This window comes from Mesitornis unicolor, unplaced genomic scaffold (genome assembly GCF_000695765.1).
Source record: "Mesitornis unicolor isolate BGI_N332 unplaced genomic scaffold, ASM69576v1 scaffold3415, whole genome shotgun sequence".
Taxonomy (NCBI): domain Eukaryota; kingdom Metazoa; phylum Chordata; class Aves; order Mesitornithiformes; family Mesitornithidae; genus Mesitornis; species Mesitornis unicolor.
Genome location: NW_010186035.1, coordinates 35,584 through 52,853, shown reverse-complemented (window position 1 = coordinate 52,853; position 17,270 = coordinate 35,584). Strand labels below are relative to the sequence as shown.

Genomic DNA, 17,270 nt, shown 5'->3' with positions numbered 1-17,270 from the left:
GCAGGAATGGATTCAGTGTTTATCACTTTAGCGCAAACCAACAAAATTAAATAGAAAATTAAATTAAAATTTAAATAAATTAAACCCAGCGTACGTCATTACAGTATTTCCAGCCTCTCACAGCATAGGGATGCAGCCCACTAAAGGTCTTGTTTCCAGGGTGTTTGTAGGGTGGACTCGTCACTGACCTGTGGGCTCCAGAAAGCCCGAGCTGCTGTGAGGGAATGGGGGTGTCCCAACAGTTGTGGCCTTCTTGTCGTCCCCCTCAGCTCCATCTTTTCCCGTCTCCAGTGTCTGTGGGGTGGTTGCACTGGATCGGCCAAATCTCGAGAAAAGCATCCCGCCGAGGCCCTTCCCGATGCTCGCCGCTCCTGCATTCAGTATGGAGAAAAAATTGTTAAACTAGAAGCACAAGTGTAGCTAAATAAAACCGCAAATTAAAGTCACTGCAGCACCCATCAATTAGATTTGAGTGGCAGACAAAGGCAAACACCACTCATGCTTTTCTAGGGTGGGAGCAGCTTATCTGACTCAAGCGTACACTGTTTATTGTGAAACTAATCTAGCGCACAGGCAAAGGCTATAATTTGGAAACTGTAGTTAGGGGAACAAAAATACATGAGATCACTTCAGCAGCAAGAAGTCTGGTACTCTGGCAGATATGTTGTAATTCCTCTTTCATCAAAAAGTCTAAAATTAACACAAAAATGCTTTGTAACAATGTTAGTACCTTCCGCATATAAGAATCCATCAGGACACGTAAGACACTCCTGCCATTAAGGGTCCTTATGTTGGCGTCGCTCTTACAGACATTTAAAAATGCTCTATCAGCCTTTAAAAGGACTGGTTTGTGTCTCAGGAAGAGGGGAGGAAAAGTTCAGACCGGATTTGTGATGTTTTCTCCCGACTTTGCTGCCACCTTATGGACAGGCCATTAAAGTCACTCCAGTAACATAGCGAAAAGCAGCCTTGCTTTGAAATGCCTCCTATTTCCACTTAAGGACTAAACCGTCTTTATATCCTTTAGTTATTTGATTGGGGAGATTCTTGGCTCAAGGTCACGTCAGCCTTCTTCCAAACCCCACAGAGAGGGCTCAAGAAAAGCCTTGAGTCAACAAAAAAAATGCAAGTGCCTGCTCAGGCATAAGCTCCAGTGAAAGCAAATTTAAGCTCACTTAAACCAGGGCTTATTTTGAACCAGAAAGCCAGAAGTGGACAGACTTTATATTAAACCAGCCTGAATTTTCTTTTTTAAAAATCATGAGTTAAACAGAACTGTAATTGTTTACATGCAGAGTCATTTTCACCTATTTTTCTTCCCATGAAGTACAGTGGAAACTATCAAATCACCAGGATATCACTTCAATAAAGCAGACAACAATAAGGCAGCAATAGCATAAACTCCCTGACCCACATCCTCTCCCTGCAAGCCTTGACAGCACCAAGCTGTGCCAAGGGAGGTTCAGGTTAGAGATAAGGAGGAAGTTCTTTCCTGAGAGGGTCGTCAGAGGCTGGAACAGGCTGCCCAGGGAGGTGGTGGAGTCACCATCCCTGGATGTGTTTAAAGAGCGGGTAGATGAGGTACTTAAGGATATGGTTTAGGGGGTAGACAGGAGCGGTTGGACATGATGATCTCAGAGGTCTTTTCCAACCAAGCGATTCTGTGATTCTGTGACTCCAGTGTACATGAACTGTCTTTTCTTCCAAGTAAGTGTCATTAAAAGAAGCCATACACCTACAGGAAACACATTGAAATGGCCAGGGATAGCTTGCTTATGGTTACACCTCAAGCATCATGGAACAGGGAAGCTTTATAAGAACATCCTGTATAAATAAAAGGCTGCAAAGACAGGGAAAAAAGGTCTACAAAGACAGGGAAAAAAGGTCTACAAAGACAGGGAAAAAAGGCCTACAAAGACAGGGAAAAAAGGCCTACAAAGACAGGGAAAAAAGGCTGCAAAGACAGGGAAAAAAGGTCTACAAAGACAGGGAAAAAAGGCCTACAAAGACAGGGAAAAAAGGCCTACAAAGACAGGGAAAAAAGGCCTACAAAGACAGGGAAAAAAGGCTGCAAAGACAATTTTTTTTTTAAAATTAAAAAAGATACCAATAAAAGAAATAGGACAAAGAACAATTACCTAATATACTCGCTTTGCCTATATTTGTTATAGACTCCCCGTAGTGGCGTCGAACCATGACCGGCGACGTGGTTGGGCTCGGCACAGTGGAGACGCTTTCGCTGTCGGCAGCTGAGGTAGGTTCTTTTGTTGGGTTGAGAAAACTTGGCTTCATGTGCTCGTAAGGTAGAGGGTTTGCAGTGTTGTACCAGTGGATCTGGACTGGCGAAATGTTGCTGTAGTGCTTCAGAATTAAAGGTTCTAATCTGTAGGCCTGCAAGAGTAATTTGGGAAAGAAAATCCTGAGTGTCAAGGCTGGGAAATAAAAAAGTCGCATTCCCTTCCCACACAGAGTCCTCTCCAACCTCAAATCCAAAGTATCTGAAGCATCTGTAAACGTTTTGGTTGATGACTCTCCACTGATCCCTGTGCAAACCTGTGCTTATTACAAAAATAATTCTCTATTGATTCTTTATTTTTCTTTCTTTACTTAGATGTAGAAAAGCATTCTACCCTTCTTTATCTCAAAACTAAGTAAAGTTTGGGACTGCAGATTGCAGTCTGACCAATCGCCCTAGGAAAAATCTGGTTTTGGAGTAGCTGGATCTGAAGATGATCTTGAGATGAGCAGAACCAGCACGTTTGGGTTGAAGTCTGAATATACCCAGGTGCAGGTAGAATTTAAACACAAAATTATCCCAAAATTATTATTTCACAGTAAGTGTGAAATCCCATATCAAGCTTGCATCAAAGAAGGTGCCAAGGTGATAAACCACTTGTGGAGCTGTAAATGTTTACTCTGGAAGTCAGCAAGTTCAACACAAGCTGGGGTTTGAGAGGGATTATTACTTATGTCTTCGCAACAGAAAGGAAGCAGAGTAATCTTTAATCTTATTAATAAGCATATGAAAAGAGAAGCAAAGGACACGGTATTTAAGGCAATTATTTCTAGAACTTGTAATTCTACAGGTACAAAAGCCAAGGCATTGTATAATAATCATTGAGAAATAGTCCTGTGCAGGAACACACTTGGGTTGATTCACACGCTTTGAAGATCACACATTATCACACAGCTGATGCATACAAACAGTCAAGGCAAAAGCTTGCAACTGCAATTAAAACTCACCACTGGGTCTGTTGGATGAAAAATATTTAGTAAGCGGTTACAAATGGTTCGGGGCAGAATATGGTCTTGACTGCCACTGTTTCCTGGACGGATGCCACGCAATGCCAAAAACACTGCTAATGGAGATCCCATACAAAAGAAATTCTCAACCTAAGGAGAGATTTCATCCACGTTAATAAGGATGGAAATAACAAATAACAACATTCGCTTTCTAACGTGGCTGGATTTGCTTTCTCACTTTCAGCTGATTTCTCAGTTTCATCTGAGGGACTTGTATAATATAGTAAGCCAAAATGGGGAAGACCACTATAACATATATAGTGTAACATGAAGGTTAAGTTTCCCATTTCCCTTTACTGTGAGAAAAGTCTTCCATGTTGTGGTGCTAGAGAGCTGGAAAACTGAAAAACCAAGTTGGATATTTGAACTGGAAGAGGTTTACCAACACTGGAGATGCTGGAAGACACTAGGAAATGTGATGAGTTTCACCAGATTGAAGCCTGATTTCTCATGAAACTTCCCAAAGTTTACCACACTTCCTCAATCTTACCTTAACCAAGTACTCCATGAGTTGTTTTGCTACACACACCCGGTGATGAAGCAGAAACGCAAGCTACATATTTAGTATTAAAGACAACCTAGAGAAGCTTCACATCCCATTACCAATCCTCAGACATCATCTCCTAAAAATATCAAATGTAAAACTCTGTAGTCAAAAATATTCTTATAGGAAAACCTAATTTTACCATTATCAGACCTTGACTGGAACTTTCCAAATAGCAGTGCCCAGTTTGCAGGGCACAACAAGTGACCAACTCCTAGTGCGCTACTACTTAACCAGCAAGACAAATCGCTGCATTCTTGCTAAGCACACATGGAAGGTTCTTGGATTCCCCTATCCCATCACTGTACGTGAGCATGTGGAGCAATGATGTAGAAATAACGGTCCCTTCCACCTGTCAGAATCCAGCATTGCACGAACCATTCCTGATCCTCTGACTTGGCACTAGTACCCCACCTCTTCCTTCCAAAATAATGCGCAAGTCCTAATTCAATGGAAAAAAAAATAATCTAAGTCTTCAAAATAGCAAATATGAATAAAAAGCAAAAAAGCAAAGCTGTTTGATGTCATCTGCTGCAAAGCACTGCTCTGTCATCTCTACTGTCACTCCAGCCTGGTGCAAAGCTGCTCTCCTTTCTTATAACCAAGCTTTACAGAGACCCTTACATTTTTTGCAGTTTGGACAAAAAGCTTTCTCATCTTCAAATACAACAGAAACAGATATTCACACTGCAATCCCTTAAAGTGAATAAGTAACCCTTGACCCTGTCCATCTGATATTCCTGTACCGAGCACCTGGAGCACACAATTACAGTCCTTCTGCTTCAGAAAAATCAGAAAGCAACTGCCAGCTTACACTTGCTAGCAGATGCTTAAAAGCTGTTTTTATGAATTCACCTTTGGCCACTGCAGACCAGGCAAAAATCCCAAAAGGTAAATGGTTTTGGTGGTTACACAGTGCGTGGCTTTCATGCCATCGTTTCTACTGATAAACACAGGATTAACGGTGTCCACAGATGTTTTCTTCTTGGAGGGCACTGCTCTCTCTGTGTTTTCTTACAAGCGCAAGCCTTTCCACGTGGTCTTCCAGCTCCGGAAATCTTGACAAAGACCAATTGGTGGAGACCTGAACGGGTGGCACAAGGCCAATAGCAAAGCAGTGAACACTAAAAATCAAAAGTAACTCTTCCAAAAATAAAGGCCTTTAAATTGCAGTCATTAGACTCTCAGCGTCGTTGCAAAGTGGCTGCATGCGATGAAACCTACTGGAAATGGAAGGCTAAAAATCGTTCTAGAAAACATGTATTAATTTGGGTGTTTCTCCTAGAAGCAGGAGTGGGGCACTGCACACCTACACCTGCAAGTGTTTAACAACAGAGAAGAAATGTTTAAGAACATGGCCTTTCAGGACAGCGCTTTTCTCCTGGGTATGATTCATAAACAGAAGACTTAATGCATTTATTTGTATTTCAAGCAGAAGCTGAGCCAAAGAGTCATCCATTCCACTTAAGACTGCAGTATTTTCAGAGTTAAAAAAAGCTGAAGGAGCCATTAGAAGCGAGGCAGCGCAGCTCTTTAGTGCATAGCTAAGTGTGGAGGACAAATGAACGTGTTTACCGGTGATGTGAAAATGAAGACATTTTAATGTTCAGTTGTGATTACAATTTATGTTTCTGTGCTGCCTCTCAGCCTGAAGGATCCCAAACCTCCTCCCAGAGCGAGGCAATACAGACCCCTGCAGCAGCATCTTCCCATTCCTGCAGCCAGGAATAGTTTGCAGCCTTCGCAGACAAAAGGAACAGAGATTTATACCAGTATTAGATGGGAAATTTAACTGGGTGGTTGTGTATTGAACCACTATGGCACATTTCTGCATTCAGCTAAAGGTTTCCTCTGTTTAACGTAGGACTGATGACTCTGTCTCATCTTGGGAAGCTTAATTTGTTTCAGTCCATAAATGAGACAACACAGACAGTGGCCAGCCCTTTCCATTACAGCTGCACATGCCCATTTCGTGGTGTAACACAGCTTAAGGACACCAGTGACCAAAAAACCCAGCGTCCTGCACTGCACAGACCAAGGAATTTTGTGGATCAAGCATTTGTGGTGAATCGCAACTCACAGCCAAACCAGAGCTCTGGCCTGCCACGCAGAGCCAAGGTGCAGGCAGTTGGTACCTACAGAGCAGTTTCTTCTCTTTCAACAAGCCAGTCACCCTCAGTAGGCTGTTGGTGATAAGATATTGATATCTTTCAGTGACATCCTGTTGAAATCCTCCCTTGGCAGCAGCTCTTTGTCATCACGTTCACGGAAAGCCTCTCTCTTTCTGCAGCTCTGTCTCAAGCAATGGAAGTCACCAGTGTAAAGCTTCACAGAGACAACACATCTTCCTTTCAGTAAAGGTAAGAAAAAGGATGTACTGCAATGGGAAATTACCTAGCAGTAATTTGGATTGATGCAGCCCTCTTTTCTTCTCCTTTTTTTTGCTACCTCTGAAAAGCACCTGTTCAAAAAACCTTCATTTTAAACACAACTGGGTGAAGAATAATCTTTCACAGAGCTGGAGGAGTATCAGCCTGCCTCCAGCTTCCTTGATGGTAGAGATAATAGCACGACACATGCTTTTAAGCAGTGATGAAAAGGAGAAGGCTATGACAAAGTGAATTACGGTTAGTTTCCTCTTTTTTATGGCTTAAGATTGACCTTGGCTTCACGGAGTTCTTCTGAACTCAGAAGGAAAGAAAAACAGCAAGTTAAGGAACAATAATCTATTTTCCTCTCATCTATCATGTCACATTTTTATGGTTTAGTATTTCAGGATACAGGCAAGCAACTAGAAAGTGTCACACATCCCACCGAGAAGCTAGAAAATGCCTTTTCCCAATGATAGGAAATTGTAGCAATTTATACAGCTGATTAGCAAGCAATTTGTTTCACGAGACTGAAAGTAACTTGTGCTAACTGTCAAACCAGTGTAATTTGGAAGGAAAATCCACTGCTGGAGGAAATTCAATCAGATTAGCTCAGAGATGTGACACGTTAGAAGTAGTCCCCAAGTGATTAAAGTAATTTGCCAAACGGCATTTGCCTTCTCACATACCTCTGTGTGTGTAATATATTAACAATCTATATACAGGCTTATATATTTACATATGAACATATGTATTTGTAACAAATAGTAATATATGAGTACAGAAACAAGTATACACACACTACAACCAATCTATTAAAATTGCTCTGTGAACATCATGTACAGGGACACAGAAAAAAATTGTAAGTAGAATAACTCATATTGCAGGTGTATTTTTACAGCAAGTAGAACACCCAGGAAGAGCCTCTCAAACATACATACCTTAAATTTTAAGACAGGTGGTTTTGATATGGTGGATGCCTTTAAGCCATGTAACCTCTCTTCTATCTCTTTCAACCTAGAAAACAGAGATCTTTCTGAGATCCAATAAAAACCGTAGCCTTAACCTCTCTGATCCTGTGGGGTCCAACAGTTTTGTCTGCTGGGAAGAGAGAGCGATGGTGTCAGTATTTCTTGGAGGCAGTGCAGCAGATAAAGAATCAATGTACATGAAATCCTGTCTCTGACCACAGAACAAATCCATCATGACACGGCAGCAGCCTCGTCCATCACCCCAACATCTGCCTACCCTCCTTCCTCAGGAGGAGGTGACTCACCCTCTACTGCTGGTGTTTCTGCAGCCAAATCACCCGTTTTGAAAAAAGAAAGCCACAGGAAACTCAAGGCATTACAGAGTTCTGTATTATGGTAGAATATCTAGAGCACAGTGTCCCACCCTCTCAACTATCATTAAAAAAGCTTGTTCACCTCTTCTAGTTAGCTTGAATTTACAAAAACAGCTACAATATACATATAACAATATACATATATACTCATATGGACAAGTAGAAGTGTCCCCAAGCCCAGTATTAGAACATTATGCCCTCTGCAGAGCTCCATAAAGGCATCATGTAAACAAATAGATTAAGCTTAACCTCTGCCATCCTGATTAGAAAGAAGCCCATCTGGAGCTGGAGCTTCCCAAAGACTTGTGCTTTCAAAAAAGTCTGTATGCTTTAATGAGCATAATTCAGTCTTAAAAAAGAAGGCACACAGAATTCTTGACTCTTGTGAACTGATGTTGAAGGTTTACAGAGCACAACCTCACACACTGTATGTACATTATTCTTACTGTAGAATATTTATACATGCTACAACACAACCTGCTCAGGTGTAAGCATCTCCAGCAATCCACTGTGTGTTTGCCAACCTTAAAATCCCAGAAATCCAGAAGTTACAGGATGTCAGTAGTGTATTTCCTGTCATTTCAGATTGAATTGCACTAAGATGGCTCACGAGATGGAGAGCCACTCCAGCTATACGAAAGTGCCAGTGCCAAATGACACTTGGATTACCGTGGATGCAACCTGAGGCACTTCAGAGGATGCCTGAGGAGCTTGAGCCTGCGTGTGAAAATGGTCATTTTCCCCCAGACATATGCTAGTGCTATGCCTGAAGGGTCACCTTAACACTGGACAACTTCATCAGGCTTCCTACTTCCCTCCTCAGCCTTGCAGCTGATAGAGATGCATTGTACCAATCCCTAATTACACACCTAATGAGTTCAACCACTGCAGGATGCTATATTAACGCTTCCAAAGTACCACCAATACTTGATAGGTTTCAAGAAGGAACTAAAAGTAAGTGTGATCATGATTTATCCTAACCTCCCATTGGAAAGATTGAAGCTCAAGCTACTATTATTACATTATCTATGGGTATCTCATAGCACCTCAATATCCAGGTTAGAAGAGAGAGTAACATCAAGATGGTCTGCAAGGTCCCCTAACACTGAAAATCCCTACCAACACCTGCAAGGCACTGAAACCAAGATCCTGTTTATCACAGTGGGCAGTGCTGCTTCACACTCCCAACATCACGAACATTTCTAGATGGCAGCATGAAGAAGCCGGTAAATGATCCGCAGCAGAGTAGTAACCCCATAAACCACATCACAGCAATTACAACATCCGTATCCAGCCAGTGGAGCTCAATTTCCCAGTGAGCTTAGGAGAAAACTTCTCATTTTATCTAGAAACTTTGGAGTTTCACTGGTGAGGTTCTGCTCAGTATTACAGCCCACCTGCAAGCTACTTTGTTGTGTTTCTGACCTTCTCCTTTCTTCCTGGCTATGATCTGCTCCCATCTGGTCAGTGAGCAGCAGCCAGTTGCGTGTTGGTAGAGCTTGTGGAATGTGGATTCAGAGCTCCTATCAGCAGTGCCAGTGCCCTGTGCCTGCTCAGTCCCAGGTTTAGCTTTTACCACTGCCATTCATCACCAGCAGAATATCAGCCATAAAAGATAACAGCCACGGTGGGCTCTGGAAATACTCAAAAGGCATCCTCTAGGGATGTGGTTTTCTCCGTTAGCAATCAGAAGCAGATGCGTTACCGTTGCTTAGTTATGTAAAGTTCTTCAAGTAAACACTGCTCCTCGTAGCTCATCCAACGGTCTTCAAGCTCCTCCTCCTCCTTCTGCAGCAACTGTTCGTAAAGCCTGACGGGGTTCCAGCCAGTCATGATGTCGTAGGTGATGACGCAGCCCAGCGAGTGGGACACAATCGAGACTTTCCCTCCTTTCTCCTCAAACTCTGGATTCCGGGAGCAGAAAAGTGTGTAGAGCCGGTTCAGCTCCTGCTGCAGCCCTTTGACCAGCTGTTTCAAGAAAGCAAGCAAAGAAAGTTTAATATCAACGTTTCATCACTCCCATTCACGTTCACCTATGTTCAGGTACTACACTGGCCAGCTGCTCGAGCATCCATCTAGGATGAGCATGATGGTCTGTTCACTTAGGCTGGGAAGATGAGCAAAATCTTATGCAGTGATAGGACAAGGGGTAATGGCTTTAAACTGGAAGAGGGTAAATTTATGTTAGATGTTAGGCAGAAATCCTTCCCCGTGAGGGTGGTGAGGCCCTGGCCCAGGTTGCCCAGAGAAGCTGTGGGTGCCCCCTCCCCTGGCAGTGCCCAAGGCCAGGTTGGATGGGGCTTGGAGCAGCCTGGGCTGGTGGAGGTGTCCCTGGCCATTGGGTGTTGGACTGGGGAGCTCTGAGGTCCCTTCCAACCCAAACCATGCTCTGGTCCTATGGTAAGCAGCAACAGCTTGGTTGACCGTCACTAACTCCAGTGGTTCATCTCTCCCCTCCAGACCCAGAAGCAACCACTACACAGGACATGTGGTGACCCTAGAACTGCTACCCTACACAGCCCAAGGCATTAAATTGAAACAAACCCTTAAACAAATTATGGCTGTGCTTAAAGTACTTAACAGCATCCTCCAAGGTGAGCAATAGCAAGGTACTGGGTTTTCATTAGCGAGCCATTAGCAAAACAGCGACTATTAACACAGCTCTATTTCCCTTATTGCTTGTTTCTCCCCCAGTTTCTCTATGTTTTCACAGCACAGATTCTCCTGTGCCAGGGGTTCAGCCCCATATTTTAACCTAAGGAGGCCAGGAGGAGCCTGAGCGACAGATGCTCTAGCATCAGGTCGCATCTCTGCCACCAGTTTGGCACACAACCCCAGACAAGTCCTATTCTCTCCTCTCCGTTTATCAAAGCGAGACAACAGCATTCTTACCCCATTGCAGGGGACTGGGGGAGATAAATCCACTAAAATGGATATGCTCAGGTATATCAGTGACAGCCTAAATGGGTTCTGGGAAAACACTGTCAAATTTCTTTTGGATATTCATAAAGCACACCTGAACTCATCAAGTCTTTCATTATTCTGCTCACTGCTTGGCTACAAGGAGACGCAGCTTTCCATCCTACTTCCCCTCCTATCATACTACACCTGTATTTTTCTGAAGAAATCAGGATTAAATGATGCTGCTGAAGGATAAAAAGCCTCGTCTCAGGCAAAAGAGGAAGATGTGGGCTGAGAAAAGCACAACTGAGACAGGCAGAGCCAGAATTTGAACACTGGATATAAACAATGCTAAGAAAAACAGTTTTCTGGTTATAGGTTTCTAGGAGGGTTTTTGGAAAAAACAGGAATGCAACACAATTCTCAGATATCATAGGCTAATCCTATAGTACAACTGCAATACATATATATTGGTCCTGAATTGAATCCGAGAGGCTTACCTGCTTCAAATCCTAGGCTACATACACATAAAAGGATTCAGATTCACAAGAAGTATTTTTTAGAGAGAAATATCGGAAGCCATGAGATTTGGGAAGTAGGTAATATAGAAAAGGCAGCTTTACTTTGAAACTCAGCATGAGAACTGAGCAAAACTTCCAGGCTATGGCACAGAGGAGGACAAACAAGAAATTGCAAATCATTCCCTTGTTAGCACCAGGAAATTAAAGCTATAGAACATGTAATTTGAACATGATTTTTCAAGAGCCTGACTCATTACCGAATATAAATATGAATGGCAAGAGGACTGTCAGTGCTTGATACACATTTTACTGAGTGAGAATCCACACATCAAACCCGATGCCTAAAGCACTGTGAAACGATTAACAAAGCCTTGCAGCAGCTTGGAGAAATAAGTATCATAACATCTATTTTCAAGCATTTTTGACCGTGACACTGCCTGTTCTTGCATTTGGCTCCATACAGGCTTTGGGCGCTACTTTCACACCTGAACAAACAGACAGAGGTTTTAGCAAGGGTCAGAGCTGAAAACACAAACCAGGGCTAGCTTTAGCTGGTTGGCATGTTCTGCATTTAAAAAGGTTTTTATTAAAACCCAGAAAAAAAATAATTAGCAGAGATCTGTTGAAATCAAAGTGTTTTGAGATTCCTGCCAGGAGCTCGGTGAAATGAGGGAACATTCCTCTCCAGCAGTTTTGTGGCTGCTGTACCCTCCAAGGCTCCATGGCAGAACAGCTGGACCAGATGAGCTTTAAGGTCCCTTCCAACCCAAACCATTCTACGATCTTGTTTTAAAAAATCCTAAATAAGCTGTACTAATAAATCTCAGCGTCCTTAAATTTATTCTCTGTTGGAAAATGTTAAGATGCACAACAACTCAATACTTCCCATGGTTTCTTGCTGCATAAAAGCTATTGCTCCCAGTGCCCTGCCCCATGTACTCAACAGCCCCGTACCCTATTCCTGCAGAGCCCATTTCCCTGGAAAAGCAGATATATTCCAGAAAAAATGATATAATGTCAGCCTCCCGGACAGCCCATAGGCAAGGAGCAGGTCAGTAATCCACTGGCATCACGGCATTTCATTATAAAGGTCTTGTTCTCCTGGAATCTAGGGGCATAAAACAAATATTCTTGGAAAGTCCTGGTTGGACACCGAGTCCAACCCTGTTTTTAACTGTCCTGCTCCTTAAAAACATACTGCTACTGAGAAGTCAGGCAAAAACATGGACAGCAACTAAGAAACTGCACATGAATTTCCAAATAGCTGCATATTTGGAAGCTTGCAGACCAGAGTCCAAGCATTTAATTCAACTAAATCATCTGATCGAGATTGTTTCTAAAATCCACATCACTGGGTACCCAACTTAATTGCAGAGTAGAAGGCCTGCCATAGTAAAGCCTCCAGATTTTCAGGCACTATGGATGGTCTGGTAAAAGCATATTCATTTTAAATCCCAGCTAAAAAGTTATTCGGTTAAGCAGTGTATGAAGTTAAGATAATATTTAATCCTGATTTGCTTTCTTAAAAAGCATACGATATTCTAACCTGTAAAAGAAAAGCTTGGCTTGAAAAGGGCTTTAGTTCAGAAAGTGTAGCACAAAGTGTTTTCACACTTCTTTTGCAGTTACAGCCTGATAGATATCCAAACACTCCATATATAAACACCTTCTGTAACCACCAATATGTCCAGTGACTTTCTTGTTGAGGGAGTCCTTTCGGTGGGGCTTTCCCCACAAAAAGGCTGGCGTTCCCTCAAGTTTTTGCCCAATATTACCACCTCCTGTGGCTTCTCCCACAGAATACACAAGCTCAAATCTCTCACAAAAGCATAAATGGGGCAGCTGCCGATGGAGCTGATGTTGTTCCCTGCTGGCTGCTGCGCTCTGCTCTGTTACCCTTGGCTCTTCCAGGACCGGTGAAATGCAGCATGCTTACACATCTGATACTGAATAGATCAAACCATCACAACAAAGGGAACCTTCCTATTTCTTTAAAAAAAAAAACAACCCAGCTAAATCAAATCCCTTCCTCCAAGCTGACCTTTCTACCACAGCATTAGTTTAGTGTGAGCCTGAGGACACTGCAATATTTCAAAGGAAGGTACCGAAAATCTTCCCATGTTCTTATTTTCTCCCTCAGAAAAGTCCTTTCTCGCTGTTCTGATTTTTAGGGAAATATTTCCTGAGCGCCTTTTGCAGACCAGCTGTTTCAGTACAAAAGTTTAGTGCAGGATTAAAACGCTCCAAGCCTTGGAGATGTACCACTGCAAATACTCATAGACACCTGGAGAAAATGAAATACAAAGTAGGACTTTGCAATGCCTGAAGCCTTTAACGCATTCAAATTTCCAAGACTGATGTACTGGCAAGTTGTAATCAGGCGCAGGAAGCACCCCACAGTTCTCAAGCTGGGGAAAGAGCCCTATGTAATGTTAAGTTTTCAGTAAATAACTGCTCAATATCAGCAGAAGCCCAGACAAAGCCTTTGACAGAGCAGCATCCAATAAATGGATGCGTTTCCTACATGTTCTAGTCCGGTCCCAAAGGGCAGGGGCAAGACTATTTCCAACAGTTAAAAGACCTCAGCAAAACAGGGCGAATGGAGAAAAAAAAGGCCACTGGACAACTGAGCAGATGTGGTACGCTGCCGTTTCCCTACGAAGCTCTCTGGGAACGCGCTTCACTTTCGTTTCATGAAAAGGAGATTGATCACTGGTTGCCTGAAGCTCCCTTTATCAGCTGAAGTTCTGCCAATAAATCTTCCATGCAGGAAACCCAAGGCCACAGGATCACGTTGCTCCGAAGACATCAGCTCATATTCTGACCAACTGAGATTGAATGCTCTGCACCCTTCACAAACCAAATTAAAGGCCTATTTTCTCTGCACATTCATGGAGAGCCAGTGTGACGGCCGGGCAATTCAAGGGGAAGCCAAAAACCAGATTATCAACCAAGGAATGGGTTGCTGGACCTAATCAGGCCAAAAATCCCCTCTGCTATCCAGTTACATGCCTGCTTGCTGTGTCTTTATGATAGGACAAGGGGTGATGGCTTTAAACTGGAAAAGGGTAGATTTAGATTAGATGTTAGGCAGAAATCCCTGTGAGGGTGGGGAGGCCCTGGCCCAGGTTGCCCAGAGAAGCTGTGGGCGCCTCCTCCCTGGCAGTGCCCAAGGCCAGGTTGGACGGGGCCTGGAGCAGCCTGGGCTGGTGGAGGTGTCCCTGCCCATGGAGGGATTGGACCAGGTGGTATGAGCAGTAAAACACCCAGTGCTGCTGCCTGTCTCAGCCGAGGCCCTTTTTGTGCAGAACATTAACAGCAGCCTGTGCTGAGCTGGAAAAAAACGAAACCTCTTAAATCCCCAGCACCAGCATCCAAAGCAGCTGCTTATTCCTCCTCTGACGCAGAGCAAGCCTTGCGAGACACCAGCATAAATAAGGATGCCTGCTTCTTGCAAAGCAGAAGGACGTCGGCTGTGTGCATGGATGAACAAACACCTCCAGGACTTACTCTAAGGCAGGAGGAAGAACTGCACCCCCTGCCCATTTTAGCGGGCAGATTGCTGGGGTCAGAAGTTACATTTTCCCCTCAATATCCAGGAAATTAGTTGTCTGTGTGTGTTTGGTCCCCCTCCCCCCACCCTTCCCCCAAGAAAACAAGGGGTTCAAAACCCCTGGGCTAACACCCTGAGCATAGAAGTAATGCAGAGCTCGCACTGCTCCTGCTCAAATCCTCAATGACCCATTTGCTGCCAAAACTCAGATATAGCAGTGTCTGATCTGTCAAAGCCAGCAAAACCACTTGCTCTGCTCTTGGGCTATGCTGGTTGCCCTCTTCTGAGGCTGCTCTCAGCTCTGACCACTCTCTTTTTGCTGCAACTTTCAGAGATCCTTTCTCCCTTTCACCCACCAGACAATCTTCTCACTTGAACAGCTTGAAGCCCAAAAGAAAAAACCAGAAAACAACAGATGAACGTATGAAAAGGGAGTGCAGGAAACCTGACCTACAGCATGACTGGTTTTGTAGGCTTCGTGGGAGAGGAATTTTAAGGAGATCGGAGGAACAGTGAGTTTTGCAAGCAGTTCCCTCCAAACGTCAAGAGAGCTCCAGGAGAAAGAGCAAACTCCTTGAAATTCAGCAAGCGGGCAAGAAGCAGCTGTGAGAGCCAACTGGAGGTAGAAGAAGGTCCTTAAAAGTCAAGGAAAGAGCTGCAGCTCAAGGACGGATTGTGAAGGACCATGAAAGCAAAGATAAGGAGTGTTTCGGTTCACGTGAAGCAGGAGAACGTGCCAGTACACAATGCTGAGATGGGGAGACCGCTGACCCTCCAAAATACAAGTTGTCACGTTCCCCAGCAGCACCACTGGTGATGCCAGTAGAGTGTCACAACAACAGAGGAGAAGCCAGGACGAGATTTAGCTGTGCCAACAGGCAGGAATGGCTGCATTTTAGGGACTTGACAGAAGAAGGATCTGTGGATCTGTCCAGACCCAATTCTCTCTCATTTTGCTGAAAAGCAGAGGCTGACCCATTTCTAACCAAGTCACTGCGACTAAGTTTAGGTTCAGACAGATCCAGTAACCTGCCACTTGATAGAGTTGAGAATACATTCAAGGACCATCAAATGAATTAAGCAAGCCATGAAAGTGCTGCCAAGCAGCTCCTTGACTGTCAGGTTCAACAGAGCAAGAAAACCAGTGTTGAAATAGTCTCAGTTAAGTATTTCCTGCTTCACATTCCTCTCACTTTCAAACATGCATAACACAACTGCCTTTTATTGCTGAAAGCACTGCATAAGAGAAGGGTATTTCTACTGCAAAACTTCGTATCGCAGAGGGATGAAAGCTGTAGTAAAAATTAACACTCATCCCAAATGTCAAGAGTAATTAAATCTCCTTTTAAATAAGTGTATAACAGCAAACCATCAGTGTGGACAGTGAAGCCCACTCATGGGAGCAATGCTAGGCTCGCTGCATTACTCTGCATTACTTCTAAGGCCAAGGATGCACCTCTAACACCAAGCCCACAGTCACCACATCCCAAACCCCAGCTTCTTCATTTCCTGACCTCAGCTGATGAGAAATGTTCAATATCCACCACATTTCCCTGCTCTTCAGCTGTGGCAGAAGTAATCCATAAATATATCCTACCAATCTTCTGCAGCTACTGCAGTATTTGCACTAAATCCTTACAGATCTTGGGATGCCGGATGTAAATAATATTTCTCCTGTACTAAAGGCATTTTCTGCCAAGACGTGTATCAATAATTTACCGAATTACAATTAGCCTGCAAGTACAGTGAAGATCAGTAAAATAAGCACTTAACAATATAATGAAGGTGACAACACTAACTTTACTATGCATCAATTAGTCTTTTTAATCTCTGTTACAGCCATTTATTATGAAAGAAATATGAAGCTTCAGTGACACAGATGTGAAACCAAGCCACCCACTGAAGACACTAAAACCCGAGGTTATGTTACCGTCGAGGGCACTAGAAAGAAAAGTGTGAAATTATTAAGTTAGAAATAGGCACGTGTGTGTCAAAATATCAATTTATTGCTTGTCCTTGTTGTCTGTGGAATGTTGAAAGAGGGATTCTTTTACTCTTCTAAAACTCTCATGCGTTTTAATTGTGGACCACTGTGCAGATGAGGACTCGCATGGCGCAATTCATTTGCAGCCCCACACCAACGCCACAGCTGACATCGTCCAGACTGAGATGTTCACAGAGCTGTACTGAATTATTCATATCTGTCTGCTATCCCATTACGTGTCAGAAGTCAGAGGCACCTTTGGATGTTCTCCTACCATGCTGCAGAAGAAATAATATTTGAAATCGGAGAGGGGGTCACCCACCACGCTCCCCTAATGCTCGGCAGAGCAATCCAGCTGCACCTGAAACAGCTCTCGGCTACCTCATGTGAAAGCAGATACGACACTGCTTCTTCCCCCCGAAAGAAGATATTGCCTATCTGCTTGCACATCCCTTAACAAGTTGTTTAAAGAGCGGCCAAAACCTTTAAAGAAGCAGTTATGTTACTTCTGGATACAGGGAAAATCCTCGGAAGTAGAAAGAAAATCCATGTCGAAGTATCATTGAGTATTGTCAGGTGAAAAGTGGCTTTACTCTTCTCTAGGCTGAACTCACTGCACTCCTTAACTTATTTCACAGGGGTACAGCAAAGTTTAATCAGCTCCTTTTGAGATGCTTTCCATCCGGAAACCCTAAAAGTATTAGGGGTGCCTACAGGATACAGCAAACAGGGCCAGCGTTATAAAGTGGT

At 43.5% G+C, this 17,270-nt stretch overlaps 1 protein-coding gene across 1 annotated transcript in view; it reads right to left on the bottom strand.

The window, feature by feature from the left end:
- The window catches only part of DDHD1 (DDHD domain containing 1), a gene marked incomplete at its 5' end in the record, with an annotated part of 45,559 nt that overhangs the window by 2,336 nt on the left and 25,953 nt on the right, over positions 1–17,270 (bottom strand). Inside the window, 5 exons of the mRNA XM_010185011.1 lie at positions 189–371; positions 2,139–2,391; positions 3,244–3,393; positions 7,158–7,233; positions 9,267–9,529. Coding sequence (XP_010183313.1) covers positions 189–371; positions 2,139–2,391; positions 3,244–3,393; positions 7,158–7,233; positions 9,267–9,529 — 925 coding nt within the window. The remainder of the gene's footprint in view (positions 1–188; positions 372–2,138; positions 2,392–3,243; positions 3,394–7,157; positions 7,234–9,266; positions 9,530–17,270) is intronic.